General features: G+C 39.2%; 1 protein-coding gene and 1 long non-coding RNA gene across 4 annotated transcripts in view; both read left to right on the top strand.

Moving 5' to 3' along the window:
• LOC143032020 (uncharacterized) overlaps positions 1–19,176 on the top strand; it is a 322,508-nt gene that overhangs the window by 244,941 nt on the left and 58,391 nt on the right. The gene's annotated exons all lie outside the window — the stretch shown is intronic.
• On the top strand, positions 589–19,136 carry LOC143032012 (uncharacterized). 3 transcript variants are annotated; one of them, XM_076196482.1, is made up of 2 exons: positions 589–1,014; positions 16,106–19,136. In XM_076196482.1, the coding sequence occupies exon 2, from the start codon at positions 16,246–16,248 to the stop codon at positions 18,208–18,210; it is 1,965 nt and encodes a 654-aa protein (XP_076052597.1). In that variant the 5' UTR covers positions 589–1,014; positions 16,106–16,245; the 3' UTR covers positions 18,211–19,136. The 3 variants fall into 3 exon arrangements, with proteins under 3 accessions (XP_076052597.1, XP_076052595.1, XP_076052596.1); XM_076196480.1 differs by having other exon boundaries at positions 16,102–19,136; XM_076196481.1 differs by lacking the exon at positions 589–1,014 and adding an exon at positions 1,036–1,136 and having other exon boundaries at positions 16,102–19,136.

Below are 19,176 nucleotides of genomic sequence, written 5' to 3'. Positions count from 1 at the left end.
GTGACTCTTTGCATCCATTACCCACTACACCATATTTACATTCATTCCTTAAGTAGTATCTGCATGCTTTTGGCTTCATCTTTGTTTGGGGATTCACTGGCCCTGTGTTAGACGGTGCAGAGTACTGGACAGATGCAATCGAGGTACCAGGTGTGTCCCTCTTCTCCTTCGGGTTGGGGTTAGCCGTGGGCGGTTTAGGGGCATCCATCCCTTATTGGTGTTGGGGTTAACTTAACTATATCAGTCTGGCTGGAATTCAGGTTTTCTGGTGTACTACCTAGATTATCCTTTACATTCTCCTTTGTTTGAGATTCCTGGTTAGATGTAGGCGTACTGCCTAGAATTTCGCTCATCTTTCCCTTTGATTGAGATTCTTTGTTTGGTAGTGTACTGTTGTCCAGTATGCTGTGTGTACTTGTACTACTTGGGCCTTCACTAATATTCTCCTTTGTTTGAGTTATTTGTTTTGGTGTGTCGCTTGTATGTGTTGGTGAAAGTGGGTTCGATGCGTTCAGGGAGGCACTGATATCTCTTGTCAGTTTGATCGTTTTTGGGATTTTTTTTTTCTTTCTTTTTTTCCCTGCGAAATTAAAGCGTCTTCCGCCTCCTTTGTTTCATTCATCGCTACGTCGTCGTCCCCGTATATCTTATCAAAACACATTTTACACGTGCATTTTCTGTTTGTTTTTATGAAGACATGATTTGATATAGGGGAAGCCCCTTGCAAAGATAGTGGATCCAATTAGGGCATCCATTGCAGCCTGTGGTGTGATCAATGTCTCCGTCCGCGCCACACGAAGCGCAAATATCTGTATGTGATTGGGCGGAGGCAGCGGCCATGAAGCTTGTGCGTTCGACGCTTGATCGCTTGGGTTTGTTTACGAAATTGGATTTGCGGGGTTTCGCTTATATGAGGCACGCACTTCACATTCACTCTCACTCGACTGGGACTTTGATGTTGTGCGTGTGTGTGTACTAATTTATTGGATAAACTCTTCAGAACAAATATTTTCGGTAAGTAGGGGTAAACCATGTCAAAGCATTTCTAAAAGTGCCTTTGTACATTTGAAAAAAAAATTGAAATAGTTTAGACATTTGCGTCACGAAAGTTGTAAGCAAAGAAGGAAACCACACAGGTAAGGAAAAGATTATTGTAGGCGTTTGCCAGACAGTGCCTACATGATTAGATTGATGCCTGGAAGTTGCAGTCCATTATGGCTGTAGCTGTCTAGGTGTTGGGTACTTTAGAATGCTGTAGGTTAGTAATGAGATCAAATTAGGTCTTGTTCTGTTGAAAGAAAGCCAGCGTTTCAAAAATTGTAGAGGGGGCTGTCAAATAACAATAGCCCCTTAAGAACTAGGAAGTAGTTAACGGTATATGCTGATGTTTTACAACAATTCCAAGTACTGAATAAGAATTTTGACTTAGGTGTAGAATTAGGTATATGTTAAGATGCATGCTAGTCTTTTCTAATCACCGCTGATGTTACTGTTGATTTGTGGTACTATTCATATCTGGGGTTGAAAATACTGAGAATGATAAAGCTAGTTGTGATACAGGTAAGAATTGCAGACTTGAGATTTAACATAATGTAACCTTACCTAATTGTTGGTAACTGTAAAGATGCTCGTCTTAGTGTTTTAAAAATCGTTGCTGACGTTACTATGAATTTATTGTATTTAAACATGGGCTAGCAGATGATATAGGGAAGGGTTGCAGACTGGCAAACATATTTGTGAATACCTAAAATTATGTAGAATCATAACTACATTATTGTAAAAGATATATATGTATGGAAGAGAATGAAAATGATCTTGTATTAACTTATCTCGTATTGAATACAAGAAACAAAATGAACAAATACCATTGAAAAATCTATTTGCCATGAGGGAGAGAGGGACTGGGTAGGTTATATATGGTCAGAGTAGGAGAATACTGTGCTTGATTTATCGTTTATTTGAACAGTGTTGTCATTTCTTTCATTAATCACTGCAATACTTATTTCCCAATGCAGTCCCCAGATGGGGGTGGGGGTTTCGTACAAACAAGTGATTTCCAATTGAAATGGAACACCCAATTTGGTCAAATCAACAGGAAAACTGTTGGGAAAAAAATATATGGATCATGTCAAGAACAGTGACACCAATGATCCTCATCTAAAGAATGGCTATCCCAACATAACATAACCCAACCCACAGTATTCCCTAATTCAGATAATGTCAAGATTAGCGAACCCAACATATCTATATCAAAAACAGCAAACCTGATTATAGTAATGTAAAGAGTAACGAACCCAATAATCTTTTAAAGAATAGTGAATCCTACTGTGATTGTGTTCTCTAATCTTAGGTATGGTCAGAATTGGAGAAAACTGCTTGTCTTATTGTTTATTTGAACAATGTTGTCCTTGTTTCTCTCATTAATCACTGTCTTTGCACTCCTCTTTAATTCTAAATACTTATTTCCCAATGCAGTCCCCAGACATGACTGGTATGGGGGTTGGGGTTGGTACAAACAAGTGTTTTCTGATTGGAACAAAAGACCCAATTTAATGAAGTCAACAGGAAAACTGTTGTAAAAAAAAATCAAATCTAATAGCCTGTTGGGTGTTTTGTGGGTATTGGGATTTACATCCTTAAGTGTAGTGTGACTTTGGATAATGTAATACATTATTTTTTCACCTAATTTACCTCAAGTTCATTATGTGAAGCTCTTGTAAACCAGTAAGGTGATATTTTCTTAAGTCAGGTATTATGTACAAAATGCCACAAGACAAAGGTAATCCCTGTATAAAAACACAATTGCATATTTTGCACTTCTATTTTATTTCCTAATACAGAAATAGAAAACTGTACATATAAAATTAAAATAAATTAAGGTGATGACGTTAAAATGTTGATGTTCCAAATTGATAGATAGATAGATAGACTTTATTTGGCAATAAATCAATGTACATGAAGTGCAAATAATGACAAGAACACATAGTTCGAAATAATAAATGTAAATTGCCGAGGATAACACAAAAAGCATGAACGCTTATTTCCATTGTGGTCCTCATCAGGTAATTTTTCTACATTAAGTCACACGGACAAACATACATAGGGGGTTGAGGGGACCAGAGACACTCATGAGTAATACCAGTCAGTACACATATGACACATAAACATTGTTATAGTTTTGCTAATATTACTGAAATGTTTGTACACATAGGAACATTGAGTCCAAATATTTGAGCACCATCCAAAAGGAACATTGCATTAGGCAAAGGAACAACAAAATAATGTTAAACTGTAACAAAACAGTATGAGTGAGTACTATAACGGAGTAGTACCATTAATAATATACTACATTTTTCTACATCTGTATCAACATGTATGAGTGAGTACTATATCAGAGTAGGACCATTAATGATATACTACAATATTCTATATCTGTAACAACATGTAGTTATAGTGAATCCTACACTGCAGCTAGGGTTATGTATTAATTAAATCTAACATTTTACCTGAATCTCAGGATGGAGTGGGCAATTACTATGAGTAGTACATTATAACCTGAAGCACCAGAGGTAGGGTACAGGGGACCAGTACTCGAATGAGTAAAACAACAAGGAGAATGAGGAAAGAGGTCAGATCATAACTGTTCTCGGAACCTACCTGAGACATATGCCATATTATGACTGGCAAAACAAAGGTGGAAACCAATTTGTAAACATCAATCATTGTTATGCTGAACTAAACTTCTGAAAAAAGGGGGAAAGGGGAGGTCAGAAACAGTTATGAGTGAACGCAGATATGGATGGTATTACTCATGGAATCAGGTATCCCTCACTAAGCTAGTAGTACACAAAATCAAGGCTGTTCTCTGTCCATAGCTGAGACATATAGTAACCCTTGACTTTTTTCTTGAAGGTAACCTTGCTATTTGTCTTCTTAATGGACACAGGTAGTGAGTTCCATAGTTGAGCACCTGTGAAGTGAAAACTGTTTTTGGTGAAGGGACCTGCATTAGGTACAATAAGAGACTCTTGACTGTTCCGGGTTCAGTTCTCAGCCGATAATGTAAAATTACAGCTCACATATGAGGGAGCAGAATTATGAATGACATTGTAAACCTGGTTTAGTTTCAGCTGCTGGACACGGTATTTTACTGGTAACATTCCTACCTTGCTAAATTCTTCAATACCAATATGACTACGTTGATGTAGGTTTAGGTATGAATCTAATTATCTTATTCTGTGTAACCTGTAGCCGGGACTGGTTTTTTCAGATGTTGAAACTGGTACCTGCAAAGAATTCCTCATTTGATCTTGGGAGGCTTTTTTGAAAGTTCTTTTACTCCCATCTCCGACGTTTCTATGTAGGTTGGCAGGTTGCATCCTGTGCAATTATTGGCCACATTATTGTCTTCCCTTTTTAGGGAATTAATGGGTGTCCATACAGAGGAGGTATTATTTTCCAACCAAGAAAATAATAATGATAATAATGAAATAAAAATAAAATGAAAAATACAATAATAGTTGTTCCGCTTTTCATACTTGCATGATGGCTTTATATTATTTTGGTCATACTCTGATTTAAGACTTCATTTCTAATCAGACAATTTTAATGGTTTAAAAGAAATTGATCTATTCTTGTTATCATACTATATATCCATTTAATTTTTGTATGGTTTTAATGAATATATGAAATAGAAGTGCAAAAATATACTTTTTGTGCAATTTTGATCAATGAAATAGAAGTGCAAAATATAATGGTGATTTTATCCTTGATGCATTAGAATTGTTTATTCTACATCTATAAAAATTGTTTTATAATGATAAGCAAGAAAATGTAGGATAGTAGACATTATCATGTTGCATTTTGTTGCATATCCTTTCCAACTTGTCAGTTTCTGTATTAATGACCATTTCTCTCATGATTCTATAGATGGTCAGTAGGTCACCTATTTTTCTTCTTTGTTCCAGAGTTGGCATTTCCAACTTTAACAATCTCTTCATTTGACAGTTTTAAATTTGTTGGGGCCATATTCGTAATTGCTGTTCATATTCTTTCAATTTTCTTTATATTCTTTTTAGCATTGGGTGTCCATAATGTTGCTGCATACTGTACTCCAGTTTTGGCCTTCTCAGTGTGATTACTAGTTTCTTTACCATTCCTTTGTCCAAGTAGGTAAAGGCCCCCTTTGTTGGTCATAGCAGTTTTTTCTATCTGTTTTTCAGGTGCCATGTCCTTTGTGATAATCACTCCAAGGTCTTTTTCAGAACTCACTACTTTCTTTACTTCCTTTTTACTGATTTTATATTGTCATGATATTCTGTAACCCGGTTTACAAATATCCTTTTTGTAGTGACAATTCTGTATTACAGACATTTTCTTAGCTAGTGAAACTTCACAAAATTTATTTCAATGCTTAATGGAGCAAAAAGATAAAAAAATAAAAATATAAATAAATAAATGGATGAATAGAATAAAATAAAAATACATACATATACCAAAGGCTTTTTCCCCTTTACACGGGGAGTAGCCAAAAAGAAAAAGGCATAGAAATCACTCCCAACTATTTCATTTACCATATATTCCACTTCCCTCAACCCTCCTCCCTCCCTCCTGTCTTGGCACCTCGTGGATGACGGGTCATCCCTGCATCCTGTCCACTGCCCTGGGTCAGAAGCAGTGTCGCAAGACACAGCACATCCACAGCAAGGCCACTTCATAAATTCAGTGACCCCCTCTTGGTCCCCTCATGCAGAAAAGGAGAAGATGGGGAGAAATCCCTTCGGACTGCGTCAAGTTTTTTCTCATACATGCTTCCATACCCCCCATCCCCCACCCACTCCCACTCATGCATCATAGCCTCATCTATACACAACCCTTCTCCATTCACCCCTATCTTCTGTCCTCTCCTGTCCTTCCCCTACAGACATTCCTCTCTTTTGTAAAGCCCCTTTCACCCCATCCATCCATCTCATCCTAGGACACCCACTCATATTCACTCCCTCCACCTCCACCTTCCACACTTCTTTTACAAATCTTTCTTCACTCATTCTTTCCATATGTCCAAACCATCCTAATACTCTTTCATCAACTCTATCTCCCAGCTCCCTTTCCACCCCTGTTCACCTCCTCACCTCCTCATTTCTCACTCTATCTACTGTAGCATAGTAACCTGTATCATACTTCTCAGACATTTCATCTCAAACACATTCAGACTCCCTCTCTCTTCCTCTCTCATGTTCCATGTTTCTGCCCCATACATTGATGTTGGCACAATCACTCCTTCATATAACCTCCTCTTAGCATCCATTCCCAGATGTCTATTTCTCATTACACTTTTTAATCCACCAAGGCATTTACTCGCTTCTCTCAATCTACATTCTACCTCCACCCCACTCCTCCCTTTCCTGTCACATTCGCACCCAAGTATCTGAAACTATCCAATTCCTCCAGTCTTTCATCCTTAATACTCACTTCCAGCCTGCTGTCACTCTCTCCCCTTTTACATCTCATCACCTTACTTTTGCCCACATTTATCTTCAGCTTCCTTCTTTCACACACCTTCCCAAACTCTGTCACTAACTTCCTCAATCCCTCCTCTGATCCTGCTACAAGCGCAGTGTCGTCAGCAAACAACAGCTGGCTCACCTCCCACTTTTCTCCATTTTCTTTAACCATCTCCAACCCCTGACCCACTACCCTTCCATTCATCTGTCGCACCACCCCATCCAATTATAAATTGAACAACCAGGGTGATATAGCACACCCCTGACGAAGTCCCACCTTTACCTCAAACCATTCACTCTCTCCATTTCTAATCCTAACACAAGCTCTACAATCATAAAAACTCTTGACTGCTCTTAACAGCTTTCCGCCTATCCCATATATCTGCAGTATCTCCCACAGTGCCTTCCTGTCTACCCTGTCATAAGCCTTTTACAGATCCATAAAAGCCCAAAAAACATCCTTCCCCTTTCCTATAGCTTTCTCACATATCTGTCTTTTCACAAAAATCTGATCTACACAACCCCTACCTGTCCTAAAACCACACTGTTCCTCACCAATTACTCTCTCTGTTCCTCTCCTAATCCTCTCAATCAAGATCCTCCCATAAGCCTTCCCAACTACACTCAACGAGCTGATCCCTTTGTAACTACTACACTCACACTTGTCCCCCTTTCCCTTGTAAAGCGGAACTATACAGGCACTCCTCCAGTCCTCCGGTACTCTACCCTCTCTCCAGCAAACATTAAATAACCTCACCAGCCAGTCCACCATAACTGTACTTCCTTTCTTCAGACATTCTGCATTGCATCCATCCAACCCAGGTGCCTTACCTGCTCTTATCATCTTAACAGCTTCTTCCACTTCATCTTTCCCTATTTCTCCTCCATTTTCCTCACTCATCACTCATTTTCTTAGCACTTCCCACTGCAACTACCTTTCCCTCCCTATCCTCCTTCACATTTAGCAACTCCCTAAAATACTGTGCCCACCTTCCTCTCACTGCCTTCTCTTCCATTATCATCTCTCCATCTGCACCTTTTACCTTTTCTTCTCTACTTAATTCACCTCCTCTTCCTCTTTTAATTTCCTTCCAAAACATCTTTTTTATTGCTTTCAAAATTTTCTGTCATACTCTAAAATAAATAAATAAAAGCATGGCACAGGTAGAGAATATTGTTAGGGACCTTACAATTTTTAAGGTTATCATTAAAGATTGTACTCTGTTAAGTTATCTAGAGAAAAGATGTAATCTAGTGAATCTATCACTGGTGTGTCAAGTTCAAAAATTGAATTATTTACTTTCATTGGGAAGGGCATCAGTTTGTACAGGTTGAATCTAAATTCAGAAGCGAAAAGAACCTCTGTTATTATTGAAGAAACACTTAAGTGTGCAGTTTACAAGGGATAATAGAATGGTATCTTTACTTCACCAAAGAAAGGTTGGAAATTACAATCTTTCTTAGGTGAGTTAATTATCCTTACAAGTTGGGGCATTGGGAGAAGGGAGGACATGACCAGAATTTGCAACAACTAAATTTTGCACAAAGGATTCCAGGAAACACAGGATTCCGATCCATTACTTTGAGGATAATTGACTTGCATATTAATTTTGTTTACCTTAAATAACTTACATAATTCTTCCAAGATTTTGTTGTTAAATTCAGCAGCATTGTCTGAAACTAAGATCTTGGGAGCTGTGGAATTACAGATTCGTTCATATATTACTGAAACAATTGTTTCGGCTCTCTTATTTGGAATGGGTTGTAAGATACAAAATCTTGACAGATAATTAATCAATGGCAAGAAACACATATATCCCTTTTCAGACATAGGTAACTCAAGCATTTTACTGGTTATAACATTTACTACAGATCCTGTATCAATAAATATTTGAATAGGTCTTTTGAATAAATTTACTCACAATGATGTGTCCTACAGAAGTCCTTCCAATTGTTACAGTAAATGAGAGAGAAAAAATCTCCTGTGTTGTTGTTCTCTTTGTCATCCCTTTTCAGTACACTATAACGTCTGTCCCTCTAAGGTTAGCTCTGTAGTGTTGTTTTATTTTGTGTCTTCTGGGGTTTTTACTCCTGTTTCTGGGTGAATACAAAAAAAAAAATTGGCATTCCTCTACAATCCTGTGTTCTATGTCCTACTCAATTGTGATACAAATAGAAAGTTGGGTTTCTACAATGATATTCATCATGACTCATATTTTCAGTTCCTGCAAATAATCTCATAATAACACCCAAGGAGTTCTGTGATGGAAATTTACCACTTTTTTTTTTTTTAATGTCTATCACAGAACTCCTAATAATGACAACCCCGGAGTATAAAAAAATACTATGTCTTGATTTTGATAAAATGTACTGGGGACAAACGGGACGTGATCTACTTACCAGGATAAAAGAACATAAAAATTCATGAAAATACGGCCAAGAAAACTCAGCTGTATTCCTCCACTCAAGTCTTTTAGATCACAGAATAGATTGGAAAAATGCAGCCCCACTCAGGGCACGTCACTTGAAGTTTACCTAGTTCCCTTTTGTAGCTTTCTCCTCTGTATATACGTTCTTGTCTATGTACCCAATAATTGTAACTGCTGAAGAGGACCACAGTGATCGAAATATACAGTTTACCCTATATCTCAGCTTATCTTTCTCCGAGAGTGGGTTTAAGTTTTATTTTACTCTTGTGTTACGACATCTACGTTACTTGATGTGTGTGTGTGCATATACCTGTATATGTATATATATATATATATATATATATATATATATATATATATGTATATATATATGTATATATATATGTATATGTATATATATATATATATGTATATATATATGTATATATATATATATATATATATATATGTATATATTATATGTATGATGTAAGCGGAATAGGAAACACAGGAGTCTTAGTCTTGACTAAGACTCCTGTGTTTCCTATTCCGCTTACATCAACCTGTCAGAATGTCTCAACATTATATGTATATATATATGTATATATATATGTATATATATTATATATATACAATATATATACAATATATATATGTATATATATATATATATTATATATATATACTGTATATACAGTATATACAAGGTGTTCAATATTTACATGGGTGGGGTGGTGTGAGAGGTAAATGCAAGGGTAGTGGGTCAGGGGTTGGAGATGGTTAAAGAAAATGGAGAAAAGTGGGAGGTGAGCCAGTTGTTGTTTGCTGACGACACTGCGCTTGTAGCAGGATCAGAGGAGGGATTGAGGAAGTTAGTGACAGAGTTTGAGAAGGTGTGTGAAAGAAGGAAGCTGAAGATAAATGTGGGCAAAAGTAAGGTGATGAGATGTACAAGGGGAGAGAGTGACAGCAGGCTGGAAGTGAGCATTAAGGGTGAAAGACTGGAGGAATTGGATAGTTTTAGATACTTGGGTGTGAATGTGGCAGGAAAAGGAGGAGGTAGAATGTAGATTGAGAGAAGTGAGTAAATGCCTTGGTGGATTAAAAAGTGTAATGAGAAATAGACATCTGGGAATGGATGCTAAAAGGAGGTTATATGAAGGAGTGATTGTACCAACAGCACTGTATGGGGTAGAAACATGGAACATGAGAGAGGAAGAGATAAGGAGTCTGAATGTGTTTGTGATGAAATGTCTGAGAAGTATGATAGGGGTTACTAGGCTAGATAGAGTGAACTGAGGAGATGAGAAGGAGAACAGGGGTGGAAAGGGAGCTGGGAGATAGGTTTGATGAAAGAGTATTAGGATGGTTTGGACACATGGAAAGAATGAGTGAAGTAAGATTTGTAAAAGAAGTGTGGAAGGCAGAGGTGGAAGGAGTGAATATGAGGGGGATAAATAATGAAGTTAGTAAGTTTGCGGACTACACTAAAATAGGACACCTGTTTAGGTCAGGAGACGACGCAGAGATTCTGCAGGATGATCGTAACAAATTATTTACATGGTCGGTGAAATGGCAAATGAACTTCAATATCTCTAAATGTAGCGTGTTAAACGTAGGGCTACACAACCCCGAAAATAGATGGAGCTTAGATAACATGCTTTTAGAGAAAACTAAGTGTGAGAGAGACTTGGGAGTTCTAGTGAGTCCGGACCTTAAAACCAGTAAACAGTGCATTAGCGCTAGGAATAAAGCTAACAGAGCACTAGGTTTCATTGCTAGGACGGTAACGAACATAAGGGCAGAGGTAATTATTAAACTCTAGCTATAGTTAGACCCATCCTTGACTATGCGGTACAGTTTTGGTCTCCGTCCTACAAAATGAACATCAATTCACTAGAATCAGTACAGAAAAGAATGTCCAAAATGATACATGGACTCAGAAATTTGCCTCCCGACAGGCTTAGGCACCTGAACTTGCACTCTCTGGAAAAACGCAGAGTGCGGGGTGATCTAATAGAGGTGTTCAAGTGGATCAGAGTTTTTAACAATGGTGATGCAAAGTAGCTCGTCCTCGTACCAGGGTGGGGATTTACGTGCACTACGTGGTCCCGTCTGTTGCCTGGAGTTCGTGAGTAGTTGCTTGCATTTTCTTTGTAGACAAATTATCTTGTTTAGTTCTTCAAAGACGTTGCGTACGATGAATGCTTGGCTGCACCAATACATGTGCAAGCACGTAATATGTCGCACGGAATTCTTTAGATGTAGTCTTTAGTTGCGTGCGTTGAGTGCTTCTCTCTGGAGACGTTTTTGTTGCGTGCGTTAAATTACGTGCGTTCTAGTTGCGTACGTTAAAGGTTCTTCTTCTTCGGAGATGTTTTAGTTGCGTGCGTTGAGTGCTTCTCTTCGGAGATGTTTTATTTGCGTGCGTTCTTTCCCTCGGTGCCGCTACTCGTTGCCGCTGTTGCCGCCCTTGGGGTACTCACTTATGGAAATGGCGACTCGCTTCTTTTAGTTGTAGTCTTTTGTCAAGGAGAAAGGAAATGTAGTAATCTTCTATATCTTATGGTAAATCGAATTGTACACAACGCTCTCTCCTTGAGGTTTTTCAAATGAATGAATCCCCCCAAAAACACGTATGCAAGATTCTACGTGATCTTTGCAGTTACATAAGGATTTCCTTAGTACAATGATCAATTTATATTCAAGATTCTCCCCAAAGGGCGTGATTTTACATTCGTGAACCAATTGAATTTTCTCCTCCATCCTTTCACCAATCAGATTCTTTGTTTCAAGTCTATACGGCAATATTGTTTACTTGGAATAATCTCGAGACCCTGCATAATTCTCACTCAAGTTACAAAGGAATGTCGTGTCAGCAATATTGTAAATGTACACTCTAGGTCCCTGGCTGTTATTTACAAACAAGATGGAAAGGCGTAACGCAGCTCGGTCGGGCTATTGTTTATAAATGACCTACCCGTCTTCAACCCAACTCTCTATAGTTTTTATTTTTAGTTTCCTCCCAGCCTCTTACAATTTGGACTTTTGTGAAAGTTTGTCAAAGATTATTGTTTCCAATTATGCCATTGTATCCTACATTATACACAGACCCCCTTTTTCTTGCCTGCCATCGATCTCTTTGAAGTGTTTATTCAGTCAGCCTTTCATTTCTCCCATTAAGCTCATTTGATACGAGTTATTTGTTCCCCTCCCCCACTTCGTTTTGGTTGAAGCCAGACTGTATATGTATAAAGTCGTGTTGCTCGTATTACATGCTCTTTAAAAGTTGGATGTCAAGCATTATATATTTTTCAGGTCGAGGGTAAATATCAAAATTTCCTGGGAAAGGGTATACTAAGATCTCGTATATTCATCATATGATAGAGTCTGGTGAGGCGTCTGACACAATATCACGCGATGACACACACTGGAGAGAAGCCTTTTAAATGCGAACCGGGTGATACAGTTTTGCCAGGACAGTAAGTGTGCTCTCAAAGACCACGTGATGACCCACACGGGAGAGAAGCCTTTCCAATGTCACCTGTGTGATGCATCTTTTTCACGAAGTGATCGTCTCAAACATCACATGATGACCCACACTGGAGAGAAGCCTTTGATGCTTGACCTGTGTGATACAACTTTGTCACGAAAGAGTGCTCCTAGATATCACGTGATGACACCCACTGTAGAGGAGCCTTTCCAATGTGGTCTGTGTGATGCATCTTTCTCACGAAAGGGTTTTCTTAAAGAACACATGATGACCCACACTGCAGAGAAGCCTTTCAAATGCAACTTGTGTAAAGCAGTTTTTTTTTTCTTCAGGAAAGCGTGCCCTTAAATATCACACAGTGACCCACAGTGGAGAGAAGCCTTTCGAATGTGGCATGTGTGAATCTGCAGCTTTCTGACAATAGAGTCCTCTCAAATACCACGCGATGATGACCCACAGTGGGGAGAACCCTTTCCAATATGACCTGTGTGATGCAACTCCCTCACGAAAGGAGCACCTCAAACGTCACATGATGAACCACACTAGACAGAAGCCTTTCAAGTGTGACCTGTGTGACGCAGCTTACTCAGAAAGGAGTGCTCTCAAATATCACATAATTCTAGTGTCGCTGACAGTTCTGTATAGAATTATTTTTGACTATGTTTTTATGTAATGTCTTTCCTCGAGTGAGTCTCAGGGCAATATACCTTCGGTATTGGTTTGTAATATTGCCAACAGTTATAGCTGGTACACGGATTGGACAGTGGCTCATGTCGGAGTTGATCTGGCAACTATGTGTTTGTTTACATTGTAGTGAAAGAATAGAAAAGGGTAGTAGCCAACACCATTATAATGAGCAGTTTTCCAATTTTGGGGAGTTTCCAATATATGAACTGCATATGGTTGTGTATTGATATGACCAACTAAGTAATCAGTGACCAACATTAACAGTAGTCAAGTGGTGGTTGTTGGCGAGTAGCACGGATACATGCATGTGCACCTCAAGGTTAGGCGGCGTGTTAAGCAGTATTTTGCTCTGGGAGACAGGGCTGGGACACTGTCAACGGTGTGGGTGTGATGTGCATACATGTTTATGAGGGTAACCATTTCTATTTACAAAGGATTGAAAAAGAGAAGTATGCCGACAGGGGACCTTTTGGCCCATAACTAGGCCGGGTGGGAGAAAACAACTATAAATGAACAAATAAATAGAAATAGTAGTAACGTAAATAATGAATGGGTAAAGTTAAACAATAAACAAATGTGCGATCAAGTGCAAGTTCAATTCACCCGGGGAGCATCTTTGGTTATTAGAAATCAAAATCTCAGAAGGAACCAGCAACTTGGGTTCAAGTCGATGACCTAGCGTCTGCTCATTGAGAGCGTTTACGTGATGTGCAAAGTCTGATTTTCGTGGTAAGACGGATATGTGAGGAAGCTTTAGCAAAGGGTTAAGATGATTTTGGACCTTTTAGTATTTGGAAAAGGGCTTTGACAGGGTAGACGGAAAGGCACTGTGGGAGGTTTTACAGATGTATGGGATAGGAGGAAAGCTGTTAACAGCAGTCAAGATTTTTTTTTTTTTACAAGAGTAGTACAGCCTGTGTTAAAGCCATAAGGATCAATGAGAGGATATCACAGTTCAAGCAACTGGGATACCACTTTCTTGATACTTGGTTTCTCTTTTCTAGGTGTCATGACCTTTATGTTTCTGATATAATCCACCGAACTCGCAGAGGCAAAGATGTTCTTACAAAGTGGAGTTCCTCAGGGTTCCTTTCTTTGGCCACTTGTATTCATAGTATATATCAATGATATAGACCACGTACTGAAATCTATCGTGTCCAAATTTGCTGGTGATACAAAACTGTGGAATGGCAAATGATTACTTAAACTAATGGTCTGAAAAGTGGGTAATGGAATTTTACACAAATGCAAGGTTATGCACAAAGGTAAAAATAACAGTACGATTACAATTTTTTTTTTTTTTTTTTATAAATTCGTTAACAAAAGTGGATAGTGAAAAGGATCTCGGGCTAATTATCAGTAACGATCTCAAATCATCTAAACAGTATATTTCAGCCTCTGAGAAAGCAAACAAGATTCCAGAACTGATTGCGTGATCTTATGACTTCAACCACAATTGGAATATGCCGTTTCCTTATGGTCACCGACTTTCATTGAAGGCATTGACAGATTGGAAAGAGTACAACGGCGAGCCACAAAACTGATTCCAAATATCAAAAAGGAATTATACGAAAATCAATTAAGACATATGAATCTATTTTCCCTAAAAAGCGTAGACTCAGGTGACTTGATGCAGGTCTAAGATTCTGAAGGGAATTGACAACATTAAAAAGTGACATTATTTCACACTATTGGTTGTTATTTCTCAATTTGTTTATCATTATTTATCTGTCCATTTATTATTTAACATTTACCTGATAGGTGATAATCTAACTTTACCTATATATCTATATGTTTTTTTCTCATCCGACCGAGTTATGGACCAAAAGGTCTCCTGTCGGGATACTTCTCCTTTGTAGTCCTTTGAACTTGAAGTGGTTTGGTGTAGGGGTGGGATATGGAAGCACCCACTCAGCAGTCGGGCGTAGTGTACCGCATTGGATGTTTGGATTGTGATGCAGATTACATAGGAGAAACGTATAAGAAGCTCGCCACTAGAATTGAAGAATATAAACGGGCAATTAAACGGAAAGATGCAGCCTCAGCACTTTATTAACACATAAACGAACTACAGCACAACGTTGACCAAGAAGGAGCGACAGTGGTGCACAGAGGCAACTCAAAGAAAAGGAGATTATTCATAGAAGTGTGGACGACAAAAGAAATTAGCGTAAATAGGTGCATAGACTTAAATCCAGTATACCTGGGCACTAGGAACACAATGACAGAAAAAGATAAAGTGAGAGAGTACAGGGTGAACGAAGGTCACAGTGTGTATGAACGTGATTTAATTTATTTCCTTTTTTCGTGCAAGTGTGTATTTCACTTGTACAAATTGCATTTTATTGTATTTATTCTTTTGTTAACATAGGAGAAAGTTCGGCGGGACGCTTTGTCTTCCTTTTTGATTGCCGTTAGCCCAAAAAGTCATCTGCAAAACACTCCCTATGTGACGTGCGCAAGATTTTGACAGCAAAGCAAGTAGTGTGCCTCTGCGTTAAAGGTTGCTTCAATTGGTGTTGTTTTTCATTGGTTCTGATCGCCGCTGCCAAATTGGTAGATATAGATAAGGTGACGTGTCAAACGTGTTCAGTGTTTACATTCTCTCATGTCAGACATGCAATTACTATAGACACAAACCGTTAGTCGATAAGATAATCTTAAAAGTTTGTTTTAGTACTGGTTGATTGAAGGGCAGGTTTGAGTCTACCCTAACACCCCCCCCCTCCCTCCATGCAGATGACGTGGCCTCTACGAGGTGCATCGTAGGTAATTAATAATTACTCCTTTTGAGTAGGAGAGAAGTATGGAATTTCTACCCACAACTAGGCTAACAAAGCAAACACTGCTATAATGACCAGTTGACCATTTTGATAATCGATTTTACTATGTGTTTTTAGGCAAACTATTCTTATAATAGAGGATGGCATGTATGAAATGGTTTGTGTACAAAACACCAACAGTCCTACTATTACATATCTCTAAAAGTTAATCTCATTTTTTTTTTCAGAAAGGTATCAACAAAGAAAACCCGATGTAGCATCGATAGCTCGGCTATCTCACAACTCATTTTAAACATCAAGTGATGGCCCACACAGGAGAGAAGCCTTTCTAGTGTGACCTATATTTTGCCAACGATTGTCACATATATCACATGATGACCCACATAGTAGAGAAGCCTTTCCAGTGTGACTTGTGTGATTCTGCTTTCTCTCAAAAGCGTTATCTCAAATGTCACATGATGAGCCACACAGGAGAGAAGCCATTTCAGTGTGACATGTGTGATTCTGCTTTCTCACAAAAGCATCATCTCAAACATCATATGATGACCCACACAGGAGAGAAGCCATTCCAGTGTGACATGTGTGATTCCGCTTTCTCAGGTAAGGGTCTCCTCAAAAGTCACATGAGGACCCACACAGGAGAGAAGCCATTCCAGTGTGACGTGTGTGATTCTACTTTCTCACAAAAGGGTCTCCTCAAAAGTCACATGATGACCCACACAGGAGAGAAGCCATTCCAGTGTGACATGTGTGATTACGCTTTCTCACAAAAGCGTGATCTCAAACGTCACATGATGAGCCACACAGGAGAGAAACCATTCCAATGTGATATGTGTGATTCCGCTTTCTCACAAAAGCGTGATCTCAGACGTCACATGATGACCCACACAGGAGAGAAGCCATTCCAGTGTGGCATGTGTGATTCCGCTTTCTCACGAAAGGGTGATCTCAAACGTCACATGATGAGCCACACAGGAGAAAAGCCATTTCAGTGTGACATGTGTGATTCTGCTTTCTCACAAAAGCATCATCTCAAACATCATATGATGACCCACACAGGAGAGAAGCCATTCCAGTGTGACATGTGTGATTCTGCTTTCTCACAAAAGGGTCACCTTAAAAGTCACATGAGGACCCACACAGGAGAGAAGCCATTCCAGTGTGACATGTGTGATTCTGCTTTCTCACGAAAGGGTCTCCTCAAAAGTCACATGATGACCCACACAGGAGAGAAGCCATTCCAGTGTGACATGTGTGATTCCGCTTTCTCGCAAAAGGGTCACCTCAAAAGTCACATGATGACCCACACAGGAGAGAAGCCATTCCAGTGTGACATGTGTGATTCCGCTTTCTCACGAAAGGGTCTCCTCAAAAGTCACATGATGACCCACACAGGAGAGAAGCCATTCCAGTGTGGCATGTGTGATTACGCTTTCTCACGAAAGGATGATCTCAAACGTCACATGATGAGCCACACAGGAGAGAAACCATTCCAATGTGATATGTGTGATTCCGCTTTCTCACAAAAGCGTGATCTCAGACGTCACATGATAACCCACACAGGAGAAAAGCCATTCCAGTGTGGCATGTGTGATTCCGCTTTCTCACTAAAGGGTCGTCTTAAACGTCACATGATGACCCACACAGGAGAAAAGCCATTTCAGTGTGACTTGTGTCATTCTGCTTTCTCACAAAAGCATGATCTCAAAAGTCACATGATGAGCCACACAGGAGAGAAACAATTCCAGTGTGACATGTGTGATTTCGCTTTCTCACAAAAGCGTAATCTCAAACGTCACATGATGACCCACACAGGAGAGAAGCCATTCCAGTGTGGCATGTGTGATTCCGCTTTCTCACGAAAGGGTGATCTCAAACATCACATGATGACCCACACAGGAGAGAAGCCATTCCAGTGTGACATGTGTGATTCCGCTTTCTCACGTAAGGGTAGTCTCAAACTTCACATGATGACCCACACAGGAGAGAAGCCATTCCAGTGTGACATGTGTGATTCTGCTTTCTCACAAAAGCGTAATCTCAAACGTCACATGATGACCCACACAGGAGAGAAGCCATTTCAGTGTGGCATGTGTGATTCCGCTTTCTCACGAAAGCGTAATCTCAAAGATCACATGATGACCCACACAGGAGAGAAGCCATTCCAGTGTGACATGTGTGATTCCGCTTTCTCACAAAAGGGTAATCTCGAAAGTCACATGATGACCCACCCAGGAGAGAAGCCATTCCAGTGTGATACGTGTGATTCAGTTTTCTCACAAATGGGTGATTTCAAACGTCACATGATGAGCCACACAGGAGAGAATCCATTGTAGTGTGACATGTGTGATTCCGGTTTCACACAAAAGGGTGTTCTCAAATATCACATGACTACCCACGCTGAAGAGAAGACATTCCAATGTGGCCTGTGCAATAAAGCTTTTTTTCACGTAAGGATCTTCTCAAATGTCACGTCACATGATGACCCATACAGGAGAGAATCCATTGCAGTGTGACCAGTGCAATAGACATTTTTCGCGAAAAACTGTTCTCTGTGAGTGCTATTTGCAATAGCTTCACAGACTTGTACATCGGTTATCATGCTTTCGCGGCTAGTGATCAATAGATCGAGTAAGTTTCCATGTCTTGTGGGCTCTTTTACATGTTGAATTAAGTATTTGTCAGCGAGAAAATCCATCAAGCGACTACCTATATGGCCGTGTGGGGTCATCCAATCAATGCTAATACAATTGATATCACCCATTATGAATGAAGTCCCTGTTGCAGAAACTAGACAGTTCTTGAAACAACAGCTTGTCTTCTGCTGATGATAATGACTGGCCTATATATTGCACCTACATTCATTTTTGTTTATTTGTTTGGATTAGTTCAACCCACGAACTATCATATGCATCCTGTTTCACTTTAGAGCAGAAGCATGGACATTGCTCCTAACGCACAACAGAACACCCCCACCTTTCTTGTGACTTATATCTTGATGAAAGTTTTGCAATCCCACAATTTTAAATTCAGCTTCAAAGTCTCCACCATGTCTCGGTTATTCCTATTATATCGAGATTTGCGCTTTTGACATATACGCCTGTATTTCTTGTATGTACTATATAAAATAAAAAATGTGATGGTTTGTACGGAGCTGCCTAGTGTAGGCCTTATGGTCTCTTGCAGTCTCCTTTATTCTTATGTTCTTATGTTGTATGTGTGATATAAAAAGAGTTATATTAAAACATTTTAAAAATGTGAACTGTTGTGGTATTTTTCCATTAACCTCTTCGGTACGAGTC

Source organism: Oratosquilla oratoria, chromosome 12, assembly GCF_046742065.1.
Source record: "Oratosquilla oratoria isolate Oo_2021 chromosome 12, ASM4674206v1, whole genome shotgun sequence".
Classification (NCBI taxonomy): domain Eukaryota; kingdom Metazoa; phylum Arthropoda; class Malacostraca; order Stomatopoda; family Squillidae; genus Oratosquilla; species Oratosquilla oratoria.
This window is presented reverse-complemented; position numbering and strand designations above follow the sequence as displayed.